Source organism: Choristoneura fumiferana, chromosome 11 (genome assembly GCF_025370935.1).
Source record: "Choristoneura fumiferana chromosome 11, NRCan_CFum_1, whole genome shotgun sequence".
Taxonomy (NCBI): Eukaryota; Metazoa; Arthropoda; class Insecta; order Lepidoptera; family Tortricidae; genus Choristoneura; species Choristoneura fumiferana.
This window is the reverse complement of record NC_133482.1, coordinates 13,116,629-13,132,282: the sequence shown is the minus strand read 5'-3', so window position 1 is coordinate 13,132,282 and position 15,654 is coordinate 13,116,629. Positions and strand designations below refer to the sequence as shown.

Genomic DNA, 15,654 nt, shown 5'->3' with positions numbered 1-15,654 from the left:
TTTTAAAACTTGCTGGAAGGAAGACTAGGCTGAGGAAGGTCAAGATTGACCAAGAAAGTGTCGTGTCGTATCAGGAAGTCAAACAGCTGGCCGAAGACCGCGTGGCGTGGAGTAGCAGTTACTCCAACGACAAGAGCGTAGCTATTTAAGAATGATCATAATGGTCTATAATTTATATTTCCTATAAAATAAAAATGAAAAAATACTTTGTTGCAACGTTGCAACTCAAGATATCGCAGATTGTCAAAGTTGTCAGATCAAGTTGTTGTGGAAATAGCAATCCAACCTATAACAACGTCTTATGGACAGACAAGAATTTAAATTTATGTTTTGCCCGTGATTTGTTTGTGGTTTTGTATTCTAGCATGTAATTCATCAATACTCTTTCTATCTTAAGCTTGGCATATGTAAAAAAAATATATGTTTATTTCAATAGCTGATAACAAAAAAAAACTACCACTCTCTAATCTTAATATTTATAGATTATTAGGGAATCTTTTTTTTATTTTATTTTATTTGACTGGTTGGCAAACGAGCAAGTGGGTCTCCTGAATGATAAAAGATCACACGCCCATAAACATCTGCAATACCCCTAAGATGGGATACCTCAAGTGCCAGTAATTTCACCGGCTGTCTTACTCTCCACGCCGAAACACAACAGCACAAGCACTGCTGCTTCTCGGCAGGATTAGCGAGCAAGATGGCGGTAGCAATCCGGGCGGACCTTGCACAAGGTCCTACCACCTGCAAATCTAATTAATAATCTGAATTGTAAGTCAAAATTTATGACTTTAAGAGGCAGTTTCACCACCCATTGATAAGTCAAATGACAGGGGGTAAATGACATAAATTGTATGATGTTTAAGATGGAGTTGATTCATCGAACGATCAAACAAAGCTGATATCATCGCAAGCACTTCATTTAAGTAAGGGCCCTAATTCACAAGGCAATGATAAGCTTCTGATCAAATAACCAAATGATAAATAATAATATGTATACATTGCCAGCAAGGAAAAAAAAATCATCACCATGACATCAGCTGTAAGACGTCCATTGCTGGACAGACCCACAATGATATCTAGGTACCTAATCAGTTTCAATAGCCATATTTTTTAACAATTTAATTTGGTACTTAAAGATTTAATTTGATATGTGGTTAAATAGCAATATAGAATTTGTAAACAGTTTAAAAAAAATGCCTTTCTAGCGCGTTTCTTTTTCCTAATTATTGTCGAGGTTAAACACTTCAGGTGATCAGATCATGTCAGTCTCATGGTGCTTACGTAGTAGTTCCTCACTCAAAGGTGAAATGGTATAATAAAGATAGGTAGAGTCATTCACGATGACGCGTGCCGTGGTTCTTATTACAATGTCATTAATGTCTAATTTAGACAAAATCACGCGTCTTCGTGGATGGCATTAGGTATAATAAAGCTTATTGCTTTGTCGGATGACGGTTCTTTTAATCAACAGTTGACCTGACCATGGAACCTAAGCCAAAGAACTCTTCTTCTCAAGTCTATATTACGGACGCACTCCAAAAAAACATGGGACATGTCATTAAACTTCTAACAATTATAACGTAGTGACGGGCGCATTTTTTTTGGCTTGGTGAGGTATCCCATCTTAGGCCTCTAGGTTGGCAACGCATCTGCAATACCCCTGGTGTTGCAGATGTTTATGGGCGGTGGTGATCTCTTACCATCAGGAGACCCACTTGCTCGCTTGCCATCCAGTCGAATAAAAAAAAACAAGAGCGTGTCGGACACGCCCAAAATAGGGTTCCATAGCCATTACGAAAACATTAAGTAATATTTTTCTAAGGATTTCGTATTTTATACGGAATCTTCCAAGTTCAGGTATATTTTATACCTTAGGCTGCTATTTACTCATAAACTACTAATAATTCTCAAGCAAACTTAGCCGTTATAGTTTTCCTTGAAAGTTTGATATACTTACTACCATTCTGAATTTTTTCATACCCCACACTATAGGGTTGGATGAGAAAAAAAAATCACCCCCACTTAACGTCTATGGGAGGTACCCTAAATAATTGTTTTTGATTTTTTAATTGTACTATTTTGTCGGCATAGTTTATATATATATCCGTGCAAAATTAAAGCTTTCTAGCATTGATAGTCTCTGAGCAAAGCCGCGGACGGACGGAGAGACAGACAGGGCGAAACTATAAGAGTTCCGTTTTTGCCACTTTGGCTTCGGAACCCTAAAAACAACTGTGTCCAGAAAGCGCTGCGGCCCATTTGCAAAAAAAGCTTTTAAATTTGGTAGAGTCTAGTAAAAGTTTAATAGTAGGGTAGCAGTAGCAGTAGTTCACCTATATATATAATTCCTATATTCTTTATCATAAAACTAAGGCTGTATAAACGTATTTCTATTCTATTCTACTCTATATAAGCATATATCACCGATAAAATTTTCGCGAGGCGATATAGGACGTTCAGAGTGCGATAAGAGCTGGTATTTCTATAAAACGTTTATAATGGCGATGTTCGTAATTTGATAGCGATAACGCGGCGCCAGACGGCGCGAAAACTGAAATACCGCTTACTCATACGCTGTCCTTATCTATTTGTAAAACTAAAATACCCCGACATTGGACCCGTAACTTATACTTGTACCTACAATGTGTATTTATAGGTATACCTAATTCATATATTCATTTATTTGCAATGTGTTGTGTATATCTCACCGAAATAAATAAATAATAAATAAATGAATATCATGTGACACTTGACACCAATTAACCTAGTCCCAAACTAAGCAAAGCTTTTACTATTGGTACTAGGCAACAGATAAACATAAATAAATACTTAAATACATATTAAACATCCAAGACTCGAGAACAAACATTCGTATTTTTCATACAAATATCTGCCCCGACACGGGAATCGAACCCGGGACCTCAAGCTTCGTAGTCACTTCTCTAACCACTTGGCCATCCGGTCATACATAATAGACGAATCAAACAGTTTATTGTAAGCACTAGTTTTGTTGGTTATGCAAGCGAAACTAATATGAGAGCAACTAGATTGCAGAGCAGCGTGCAAGAAAATGCTCCTGAAACCTAGGTTTCATAGAGGGACGATGATCTATACCTAGCTGAAGTTCTTCTAAGCCTTTATTACACTCTAGATAGAATGGACATGATCGTCGGTTGAAGCGCGATCGTAGCTGTTCGCAGTTGCTCCCCGATTTCACTTCAGTACGCTTAGTGTATTTTCCCGTTCACAAAAAAACGTCTCTATTGCGTTCGCGTTAAAATCTCAAATTGTATGGAAATACGGACAGCGCCTCTAGCGTAAAATTTGCGCAACAACTTTTGTGAGTGTAGGTTTGCACGTAAACTATTTCGTCCGCGTATCGTAACGAAAACGGGTGACGACGCCGCACCGTGGACATGTGGCGGTTACGTATCGTCTGGTATCGACCGTCGAACGCTCGATTTACTTACGTCTTCGAATAGTAAACGAATGTTTTATTGAAACGCAACACTAGAGGCAGACCCAGGCGTCGATGGCGGGACGATCTGGACGCCTTTCTTCGCAGCTGGCCAGAGATCGCCCAAGAAAGAGTAGAATGGAGGACATGGGGGGAGGCCTTTGCCCAGCAGTAGGACACCTCTACAGGCTTCTAAATAATAATAATAATAACACTAGAGGCTCAGGAGGGCTACTACGAAATTCGAAAATCGAAGTTCGTATCGTACCGTCCCGCTGTCGCTAATATTATTTCTAGAGATGCAAGATGCAACGGATATCGGACCAGTATCCGGTATCCGGCCTATCCGGCCACTATTTTACTATTCGGCCGAATACCGGATAGTTGCGTACTATCCGGATGGTAAAAAACTTATAGTTATGATTAAAAACTGGTATTTATTTATGAATTTATCAATTATTGACATCAGTTTATTATTCTAAGGGGCTGTTTCACCACCCATTGATTAATTTTAACTGACGGATAAATTTGATACCGTCTCGCGTCTATTCAAACAAAACAAACAGAAACGACATCATATTTATCCATCAGTTAAAATTAATCAATGGGTGGTGAAACAGCCCCTATGTTAATTAATTATACTCTACAAGTTGCAATTGCAATCTGCACGGAGTGTCATGCGCATGTTCAAATTAGCTTAATTTAATTGTACGTAAAACTAGGCCGAATATCCGGCTATCCGGCCAACGGCCCCGCCGAATATCCGGTATCCGGCCAAACCACTATCCGTTTCATCTCTAATTATTTCATACGAAAGTGAGAGGGATGATACGATAAGAACTTCGAATTTCGTAGTAGCCCTACAGGTCCATTAATGATTTAGGACACCCACGCGGACTGCTATTTGTATGTGACAACAATTGCGTACTTTTGAACTGTACCTACATTATTGAATATTTAAGAATTACTCACATTGTACTTAATGAAGTTTTATCTCTGAGTAGGTAACTATTTATTTACAAGTGGCAAACATACGTGACTATACGAAGGTTCCTATGTAATACTAGGTACGTTAGGTGCAGTAAAGTAAGTACAGTCATCGCTGATTCGTAAAACCAATAAATTAATAACATAAAACATAATACCTACATACTAGGATTGTATCATCACCATCATGATCATCATCATCATCATGATGGTAATTTTCATGTTTGTTTTTTTTTGTTTTCTTTCTTTTTTGTTGTTTATTCTTATTTTAAAATTAAGTTGTATTTGTGTATCTTTGTGAATGTGAATAAATGTCTTCTTTCCTTCTTTTCTTTATCATCATCATCGGGGAAAATATTTAACTATGGGATAGGTATTCTTATATCTCTCTTGCCTCCAACCAGTGATTTTGACCAAGACACCGATTTTGCAATCACGTTACTTGAAAACAACATCCGAAAATCATCTATCTAGTTGTCAAGATTAAATAAAAAATATGAATTGTTGAACTGTTCGCGCATCACTGCAAAACGGTAATTGTCAGGAGAGGTTTTGTTTGCAAGAAAAAAGATCGTGTTTAAAAACCTCAATGCAAGAACGAGCGCTACAAAATGCTTGCAGGGTACATTTAGTAAAATTTTCGTCATTAGTATAACATTAAAACCGTTTAGGGCCATAAATGTCCAAATGTCAGAAAGTCCAGGTGTCACATTGTCCATGGTCAAAAAGTCCGAAGGTTATAATGCCTTAATGTCGGATAGTCCATATGTCCGAGAGTCCAGGTGTCACATTGTCCATTGTCAAAAAGTTCGAAGGTTATAATGCCTTAATGTCGGATAGTCCATATGTCTGAGAGTCCAGGTGTCACATTGTCCATTGTCAAAAAGTTCAAAGGTTATAATGCCCTAATGTCGGATAGTCCATATGTCCGAGAGTCCAGGGGTCTCACTCATTCTAATTTGGTTTTGTTTACACCTATTGCAATCAAATTGTTTTCGACTTGATCCTTTACTGTCAAGTCAATAAGAGCTGCCACCACGTAGACAATACGATAACAATATGGAAAGAGACAATGTAGAATGAGGCCCCAGTCCATCTGCATGACTGGATCAGCTGGTCAATTCTTGTCGACTCGACATGACATGTACGAAGCATCATAGATGCATCTGGATCTTACTGAGAATGGGTCTCAGGGTGTTAGATAACAGACTGGAAATAATGCAGATGAGCAATCTAGCTCTCTAATCTATTTCAGTTATATTTATCATTTAGTTGTGTTAGTCATATTTTTATACAATGAGACATTATGGGATTCAGGCCTTCAGAACTAGGACGTTTAATCCTTCGGACTTTTTGAGTATGGACTTTTTGACGCTAGGACTTTCAGACACAAGGATGTTTTCATCCTTTGGACTTTTTGACCATGGACTTTTTGACGCTAGGACTTTTAGACACTAGGACGTTTCATCCTTCGGACTTTTTGACCATGGACAATGTGACACCTGGACTTTCTGACATTTGGACATGTATGCCCCTAAACGCATTAAACTGCTCGAAAATAAATGTTCTGTTCAGTCTGAGAGGGAATCGAACTCGGGACTCCAAGCTTCGTAGTAAGGTTCACTAACAACTTTTTCTTCTTTTTATTTGGTCGTAAAATATAATATGCAACTCGTATCAAAATCAGCACAATTTTCCACCACTTTCTAATGGCACTCAAATTAAACAACTAAACATAGAACGATTTTCCTCACAAGACCGTGAATTGACGGGGAAATCCCGACAGAGTTACAACCAATCACGTGCCTTGCATCTCCACTAGCCACTACATTTCAAGTAGCTACAATACAACTAACATGAAATCAACAATCAAAGAACAGATCGTTGCGGGATCGAATGACCACGAACTGGAAGACGAAGCGCTGACAAAGCCTAGGTGGATCGACGACGGGAGACTTGCAGACAACTGTGGATGCAAGAGGCGAGTTGTCGCTCATTGTGGCATTCTAAGGGGGAGGCCTTTGTTGAACAGTGGACTTCTTTCAGCTGATGATGATGATGAAGAATTATCCCTATAATTATCTCGCGCAACTCTGTCATGAGAGACACACTAAGAAAGTAATGAACGGAAAGTGATAGGGCTCCATTTACCAGCGTTTTGCTGTTTGTTTGGGTTAAATTTTGAAAGCTCATTTTGATCCACTTTCAGTGGTTGAATTGACTTGAAATTTGGTATACATACGATTGCATGACAATGCAAGTACAGTCAGCAAAAAGAAGCTTTTATTAAAAATAAATAAATCAATCAATTTTTTAGAAAAAAAAATAGCTCCATCGAAACTATCGATGATTCCGCCAATGTCGAGGTTGAAAAAGACACTATTGCTTAGCTGTTGTATGGTAGCTTTGGTGTTCAGTTAAAAATTAAAAAATGTCTAAAAAGATATGAAATAAAAAAGGTTATTACACTTATTACTTACTTGACTAATTAGCTTATTGATATAATAGCAGTAGGGCTCCTTTCCATCAATCCAGGCGATCTTGTCGCTCCGGACTGTCTGCGCCTCTGTGCTGCTCGGGTTTGAGACCAGTTGGCCTGCCTGCAGAGAGCACAGCATCAGTAAACAATAAACATGGACACTCGGTAAAATTGGATTTATCTTGTGAATATGGAGCAAACACACACTCGAGATATCACTAGGAATAGCACATTTGGTATCACTTGGTGGCATATATGAAATGGCGTCTTTGTTTACACTCTCATTAAATTGGATTGACACAGGGTATACTATGTTAGCTTATTATAATTTACGCATTTCATACCGCTATATTGGTGTTATCTTTTATGTTAACTAGTGTAATTCAATATGCTTTAAATTTATTTAATGTGACAATGATATAATATTATAACTAAGCCAAGAGTGCATTACCAGAAAACTTGCAAAATAGTTACTTTATCGTTAGTGTTTTTTTATGAATACTGCTCAATATATCAGAAATTTAAACTCACGCAATGAGCTATGTCTTATTATAACAAAACCCAACAGATTTTAATTACCATGTTTTAGTTTTTTTGAAATATTGTACAAAACAGTTTGACATGACAGGTCTAATATATTTTTCATTACCTTTTTTCTGCGAAGTAGCTGAATAATCTTTGATAACAACAATCAGATGTTTGCAATGCTTGATTAGCACGGAAAATAACAATGATATCAGGAGATAAAAAAGAAAGGAATTTTAATAGGCCATACATAATCTAGAACAATTACAAAGTAGCTTTACAACACAGTGAAAATATACAATTACAGACTCTCTTTTTAGGGTCTCATATTGAAATGCTGACAAATGGCACCCCATTGGCTTATGTAGGGGGGGGGGGGGGGGGGGCTGGCTGTGTGAAGATATCAGTATTATAGAATTTTGAATTGGTAGCCAAACATCCTGGGGTGGGCACTAGACCATACTGTCCACCGGCCCCCCCCTCTATATACGCCTTTACGCCTATGTGGAACCTTGTATGTCTAGAGCTATATTTAGAAAACCGTAATAGATAGCTGGAACTTACCAAGTCATAATTTATATTGATTACCTCTACAACATCATTTTTTTAAAATAAGTGTACAACATGCTTCATTTACTGGTTTTTGTGCTGTCAGGAGTCATTGGCAGTAGTGGGTGCTAACCTAAAGCAACCGGTTTTCAAAAACGAAAAAGTTGAAGTTACTGGTTTTTGATAATATTGATTATAGCATAACATCTGCCTGCAGAGATCTATTGTAGCCTCTAAAAAAAAAATAACAGATATTTAGTATTTACCTCTATTAACATTCCAAGTTTTGCAATGTTTGACCACTAGAGATAGAATTAGAACAAAAAAATAAAGGATGCCATTCAAGAAACATTTTGTGATATGCCGCACGCGTTCAAGTACTATTAAAATGTACAGTCAATTCATAAAAAAAATGTTGAAACATTCAAATAATAAAAAGCCAGCAGCAGTAAAAATTTTTTATATCAAATGAATGAATAAATTTCTAGTAAAGGAACAGTTATAGGGTAAACCATACAGTAATTGGCCACGGTACAGTAATTGCCCACTTAAATTAAATCAAAAACTTACAAAGAAAAGTGGTGATAAATCATAACAAATATCATGCTAATTATAATAATCTAGCCGCTTTTATCATTAAATTATTTGTATTATTGTTGTTTCATATAAAAAATTCAAGTGGGCAATTACTGTAACGTGGCCAATTACTGTATGGTTTACCTACCTAGTATTTTTAGTGAAGAAATCTAGGATTTGTTTTTTTTTATTCTGCATTGAAAATTTATTCCAAAGAATATTAAGCAACAGATACTTGATGGTGGAAGGCCTAATTTAGAATTATTCAATGATTATTTTGAAATATTTGAATTTTTAAATTTGTTACACTTGTGACTGGACCTCAAATAACATGGCGAATAGACTGTAACAAACAATTGAATCATAATTTTATTATTCACTATCACTTAGTAGCTCCATACAATAACAAGCAAGGAAATCACCATGGCAAAGGAAGAATGTTTACAATAATAATGTGGAGTATCTTCTCTAGCCAATTAAAAACAAATTATTCTCTAGCAAACTTAGCCATTATTACTTTTTTCAGAAAAAAAAGTTTCTTATACTCACTGGCACAAAATTTGAGGGCCAGAATTTTTGCCGCTCAGTACACATTTGATCCTCCTCTCTATCCAGCCAGACTTATATTCATACCAAAAAGTTTATTTTTAAATGTTTACTAACTTGTTTTAAAAGAATACCAATAAAAAAGCTATGATGAACAATTAAATTAATTTTAAAACTCTTACCTGAAATATTCCCGATTTGTACATGTTGAGCACTTCTCTTAACACTAAGTGTCCCCTTTCTTTGCCTAAGAAATTATCCAACACACAGAGCCCATACTGGGTCATGTCTCTAATCACTTGCTGGCAGATATCATACCACCTATCATTGGGGTCTATTAGGAAACTGTTTTGAGGCTGCGTAAAAGGCGCAGTAGTCCCTTGAAGGGTTGCTTCTGGGTATTCTCTCATTGGAGCAGTCTGCTCCCCCGAGTAACCTGCTACCGCCAACATGTTAGCCTCAGGCTTGGCTGGCCTAACAACGTGTATGGAATTTCCCGTAGAAAAGTCCACAGCAGTCAACTGTTGAGCTGTTTCACTTAAAATGTCCTGTTCTGACGACCCCTCGTAAGTTATGGCACTGCCTTTGACTTTGTCCTTGTTATCACATAAAACACTAGAGATCACGCTATTGTTTGTCAACACGGCTGAGTTCGGTCGCGAATTCACAGAGTTTTTTTTCTCACTAACACTACCCTCTTTATGTGGGTTTTTATTCTTCGTTTTTTTCAAACGTCTCGTATCACTTGTTGCACTACCGGGTTCCCTGGTCTCCGGTTCGCTGCTGGCTCCACTGACTAATCTGTCCAACGAATCCCTTATTCTCGTAACGTCTGTGCTGGATGTTGAAGCTTCACCGTTTTTATTGATGCTCGAACCTTGTTTTGCAGTCTTGGGTATGCATTCGGGTTTATGTCTTTTCCAGTCCTGGCGCTGATGTTCCTTATTACAATAATTAATACTGAGACAGCGCGAACATCTCCTTACTGTCTTGCTGTTGCAAACGGCGCAACAAGCCTGTGCGCCTTCTTGATTCATTCTGAAGCGATTAAAGTGAAAGAAAACGAAGTCCTTTCCTTGGTCGTACGCGACTGTCAGTGAGTTGACAGTTGCAACTGTCATATTCAATGGCGTTTTCTGTTTTTAACTAAGCGATTTTAGTACCGATTGGTACCGATCCATGGTACCGATAGTGCCTTTTACAACTTCGACATTGGTGGAATCAGCGACTTATAAAGCAATTATGTAAATAAAATTAATTTAACGATCAGTTAAGGCTCTTTGTTTAACATTGTTAGACAAACAAACATTGCTTTGTTTGTTTGGCTAATGAAAGCTGTACCCAGCTATTATTTGAGTGGCAACATTATTTAAATGTCATCGGCAAACAGAACAAAAAGAGTATAAGAAAACAGACATTTGAGCTTGTAACACAAAACAAAATCTATTCTGCGACTTGGTGAGTTTAGTACTTCGTGTGTTAAAATAGAGTTTTTTTGGAAATTTACTGCTGATACATGGGCAAAACAATCAAGTGGCGTGCCATGGATTATTTTAAGCAAGTCATCAGCGCGTCAAACAAAAACCTCATCCCGACTGGTCCAGCCGCGTTGGACCGTCGGATTAGCGGTCTGACAGGGTTTGACAAAAGAGGTTTTAGAGCAAAGCGATAACGTTCATTTACGAAAGTAGGTGTAGTCAATTAGTCAATAAAGTACCTAGATTTTCTGGCTGTAGCTTTTTACTTTTGTTAAAAGTAAAGGGATTTACAAGACCGCTCTGAGTTTTTCGAAATTCATGTGCGGAATTACATTTGCGAAATTTACCACGAGCTTTACGGTGAAAGAAAACATCGTGAGGAAACCTGCACAACCTACGAAGCCATTCAATGATGTGTGTGAAGTTCCCAATCCGCACTGGGCCCGCGTGGGAACTACGGCCCTAGCCCTCTCATTCTGAGAGGAGACCTGTGCCCAGCAGTGGGACGTATATAGGCTGGGATGATGATGAAGACCGGTCTGAGTGGAGAGCCTTGGGGGGAGGTCTATGTCCAGCAGTGGACGTCTTTCGGCTGACATGATAATGATGATGAAAGGGATTTGGCCAATACAATCGTGTTTTCATATTTTATATCCGTTCCCTGGTTTTTAAAATGCTTGTAATATGTTCATGTTCTTCAAACAGTGTTATTTAGTGATAGCAATGCACAAAGAAGATCGCTTATTATTAGGCCTATAACCTGTTTTGGTACCAAATTTCTACAGAACACTTTCTAAATGTGTCGTTTCGCATTAATATATCTGTGATCTATGATAACAAAATCAACAGTTATAGTTTTAGGGATGTTTGGTTGTGTTGAATGAAACAGCCTCATTGTTTGAAGTAAGTAAGTATATATGTACAAGAAGAGTTTTATTTACAAAAAAAATATATATTAAAAAAAACAAAGCGCAACTAGTCTCTCTCGGTTGCTGTCGTCTGCTCATCTTTTTCAATAGAAATAAAACCACTTTACGTGATTCATTTTATTAACTGCTTAAAATCTAATCACATCTTTGTCGACAATAGCTACCGATGGGCAATTCACAACATTTCAATTTTAAATAATTACTAAAGTACGACAACCATTTAGAGCTTTATGTTTAAGTATTCCATTCCATATTTTTTTATTTTTTTTTATTACTTATTTAACGAAATATTCACAAAAATCTTCAAAAAATCCAAAGTGAGGCATTGTCATAGTATTTACCTTTGCCCATCTAATTATTATGAATAAAAATGCCAAATGTCAAAAAGGTGTCAATGTCAAAAAATATCGGTGTCATTCAAATATCAGTAGGGCTACTACGAAACTCGGAACTCGAAGTTCGTGTCGTGCGGTCCCTCTCGCTCTCGTATTAAATAGTGTAAGTGTTAGAGGGACGACCACACGACACGAACTTCGAGTTTCGTAGTAGCCCTGCAGTGTTGTGTTGTTAGCCGAGGTGTGGCCGAGGTTGTTCGTTTTGTATTGAAAAAGCATTGTTATATTTAATAAATTGATTTGCCATGAAAGTTTCGGACGGTTATGCCATGGCAGACAGCCGCAACCTTCCCAAGGTGGACTATATGATGTTGTTGCAATACATGCGTGAAAACGACTCCTTTAACGTTGCCGAGATCCGGGGAGCTAAGGTTTTATTGTCATCAAGGGATGCTTACGTCGAAACTTCTGTAGGCTATGTGGAAGTGAAACGAGAGAATGCTGTGTGCTTTATCAAGGGCAGAGTAACTCCTGAGCACCGAGTTCGTACTAAAATGTACTCAGTTGTCGCAAGCATTAACGAGGCAGAAGAAACAATATTGGATGTGAAATGTGAAGATTGTGCTGCAAGTCAGGGTGGATGCAAACATTCAATTTGTTTTATCATGTGGCTTATTAAGCGGACTGAAGAGCCTTCAGTCACATCTGTGCGCTGCTATTGGATCCAGCCAAAACTCTCGGCGGCAGTGACTCAAGATAAATGTATTTTAGCCAAAGAAATGGGAAAACGTTTGCCAGCAACAACCAATCTTCCTAATTCTCTTAAAAAAGCTGCATTTTTACAAGAATGTCGGAAAAGAAATATGCAAGATTCTTTGTTTTCTGACTATAACAATACAGTAATAACATTGGATAGTTTCAGAGTTTTCAAGCTTTTACTGGATTACTATACAACTAGTTCATCCAAGATGAGTTAACAGATTACACAAAATTGAAAATCTTTGTCGAAAATAAATTAACTAAAGAGGTAATTGATGAAATTGAAAACCAAACACGCAGCCAAGCTCACAGTCAGCTGTGGCATATTTTAAGGCAGGGGCGAGTTACTGCATCAAAGATTTATGAATGCACAAAGTGCAGCACTGATGGAGCATTAGTTAAATCCATTCTTGGAGGTTATAAGATTCCTGAAACAAAGGCTATCAAAAGAGGAAAACGTTTGGAAAAGAAGTGGTGAATGAAATAATGAAAAAAATGAATATTGAAATAATTCAATGTGGATTTAAATTAATCACACCTTTTGTAGGGGCATCACCAGATGGATTATGTGTAGAACATGGCTTCACCGTAGAAATCAAATGCCCTAGTAGTAATAAAACTATGGAAAGCTATGTTAAAGATAGTGTGATATCGGCTAAATGTAATGCCCAAATACAGCTGCAAATGTTGGCGATGAACATGAAAAAAGCTTTATTATGTATAGCTGATCCAGACTTCGAAAGAAATAAATCCTACCATGAACACTGGGTGTACTATGACAGATTGTTTGCAGAAAAGTTAGTGAAAGAAGGTGAAATGTTTTGGGAGAAATTTATTTTTAGGAAAATGTTAGATATTGTACATTATGATAAATAAAAGTCAATGAATCGTATTGTGTCTCTTTTATTAGTTATACCATTTATAGTAACACACAGTTATCAAAAATTATACAAATATAACATACAGTTTTCTTGAATATTGTTACACTTTGATAAATAAAAACCCAAAATTAATAATTATTCACTGATTTTGGCCTAAATTGGCCTTCCAATGCCTAATACTTCCTTATGACAGGCGACTGTAAATTTATAAGTCCACAAGCAACTACCACTGCATCATTATTATTATATTATATTATTATTATATAAATTATCAGCAGGCAGTTGCAAGCAACTGATAGGTGCCATCTAGCTGTTCCTTGTTAAGTATCTTTTCATCTAGTATGTTTAATAATTTATTATTTACAACAGCATGTGGCTTCAACATTTTAATAAGTCTTACCCTCCTGATAACCCTTTCTATATGTATGCGTAAACTAGCTAAAATTTTACTATCAATCACCTCTGCTTTTGTCATTTTTGTGCCTTTGAGTACACTAGGCGGGCGCAGAACTTTTACAGATTTCTTAACTAAATGTGATTCTAAATGCTTGAAACCCCTGTCTGCTAGTATAGTAGCATTAGCTGGTATTATCTCTAAATATCCACTTTGTTCAACTAAATACATGTCACTAATACGTCCTCCATAACCTTCGGACACGAAATTTATAAAACCATCTGGGGTAGCACTTATCAATACTTTATGGTATTACAATTCTTGTATTGGGACCATGTAAGGGCCTGGTCTACAGGTTTTTTAGGCTTTTCTATTTCTACCTCGAAGCAATCTATTATTGCCTGAACATTTGCTTGTAGTAAAAGCAGTAGGAAGGTTCCTCTTAATGTCCAGGGCTGTTGGCCAATATATTACTTGTCTAAAAAATAAACTCAGTGCTTTCAAAGATTTGTTAAATATTCTCCACAATGTAGTTAATGAAATTTCAAAAAGGTCTTTTATTTTGGCGAATGTTTCATTATTTTTTAACTTATAAAATGTTATTATAATATGTAAAGAAGGTATCTTTAATTCTTTTGCAATATATTGAATAATCCAATAATATTGTTTAGGAACACCAATATATGAAAACGGTTTTTTTTCTATCAAACTTAACATAAAAGACCTGCCAGCTACACTTTTTTGTATTGGTAAGTTACTAGAACTTTCATTTTCAGAAAATTCTGTTGTACTTCCAACTGTCGATGGATCATGTCCCTCTGATGACTCTTCTTCAAATGAATGTAAAAGTTTCCTTTTTCTGAAAATCCTTGCACCAACCAAGCGATTGACCATAGTGGGTTTTACTTGGATAGATTTATGAGAACAGCCAGGAATGCACAGCACACCTTTTTCTTGCACATTTGGTACAGGATCTACATTAACTGTTGATGTGGATGTTGATGGCAGAAGACGTGGGTCTTTATTTATGTTCATTAAATAATTTGGGACTTGGGGATTCAGTCGGGGTCTATTGGTTTTTTGGTCCATCCAATCTTGGTAGTTTAGTAATGCTTCTTCCAGCTAGAATAAAATGAGAACAATTCATTAGTAATCGTCAAAAAACAGGCAAATCAAGGAAAACAAAGAGATGCACCGAGTACCCGGCTAGGATCCGGTACCCGGCAGTTTCGGCACTTTTTCAGGATCCGGCCAGATACCGGATAATGATGCCGGATAACATGTAATAATAAAAAAAGAAACCAACTGTTTTCATAGGAAAATGGTTATTGCGCTTTTATTTAAATCAACTTATAATTTTAACAGATTTTAGTATTAGATCAAGTATTTCATACTCCCAGCCAATATACGTCCCACTGCAGGGCACAGGCCTCCCCTCAGAATGAGAGGGCTTGGGCCATAGTTCCCACGCGGGCCCAGTGCGGATTGGGAACTTCACTCACACACACCATTGAATTGCTTCGCAGGTTTGTGCAGGTTTCCTCACGATTTTTCCTTCACCGCAAAGCTCGTGGTAAATTTCAAATGTAACTCCGCACATGAATTTCGAAAACTCAAGAGGTGCGAGCCGGGTTTGAACCCACAATCCTCTGCTTGAGAGGCGATGGGTCAAACCACTAGGCCACGACTTTCTCATTTATTAATCATTATTATAGCAACTAGTCATTGAGATATTTACAAGTACTAATTTTTAAAA

The 15,654-nt window shown here is 37.2% G+C and overlaps 2 protein-coding genes across 2 annotated transcripts in view; both read right to left on the bottom strand.

Annotated features, from left to right (window-relative positions):
• LOC141432828 (egl nine homolog 1-like) overlaps positions 1-10,211 on the bottom strand; it is a 28,745-nt gene extending 18,534 nt beyond the window's left edge. The window contains exons 1-2 of the mRNA XM_074094618.1: positions 9,305-10,211; positions 6,928-7,047 (exon numbers count right to left, since the gene is read on the bottom strand). Coding sequence (XP_073950719.1) covers positions 6,928-7,047; positions 9,305-10,159 — 975 coding nt within the window. The 5' untranslated portion in view covers positions 10,160-10,211. The remainder of the gene's footprint in view (positions 1-6,927; positions 7,048-9,304) is intronic.
• A 4,790-nt stretch (positions 10,212-15,001) lies between these two features.
• The window catches only part of LOC141433005 (egl nine homolog 1-like), a 29,321-nt gene continuing 28,668 nt past the window's right edge, over positions 15,002-15,654 (bottom strand). The window contains exon 5 of the mRNA XM_074094843.1: positions 15,002-15,020. Within this exon, the coding sequence (XP_073950944.1) occupies positions 15,002-15,020 (19 nt within the window). The remainder of the gene's footprint in view (positions 15,021-15,654) is intronic.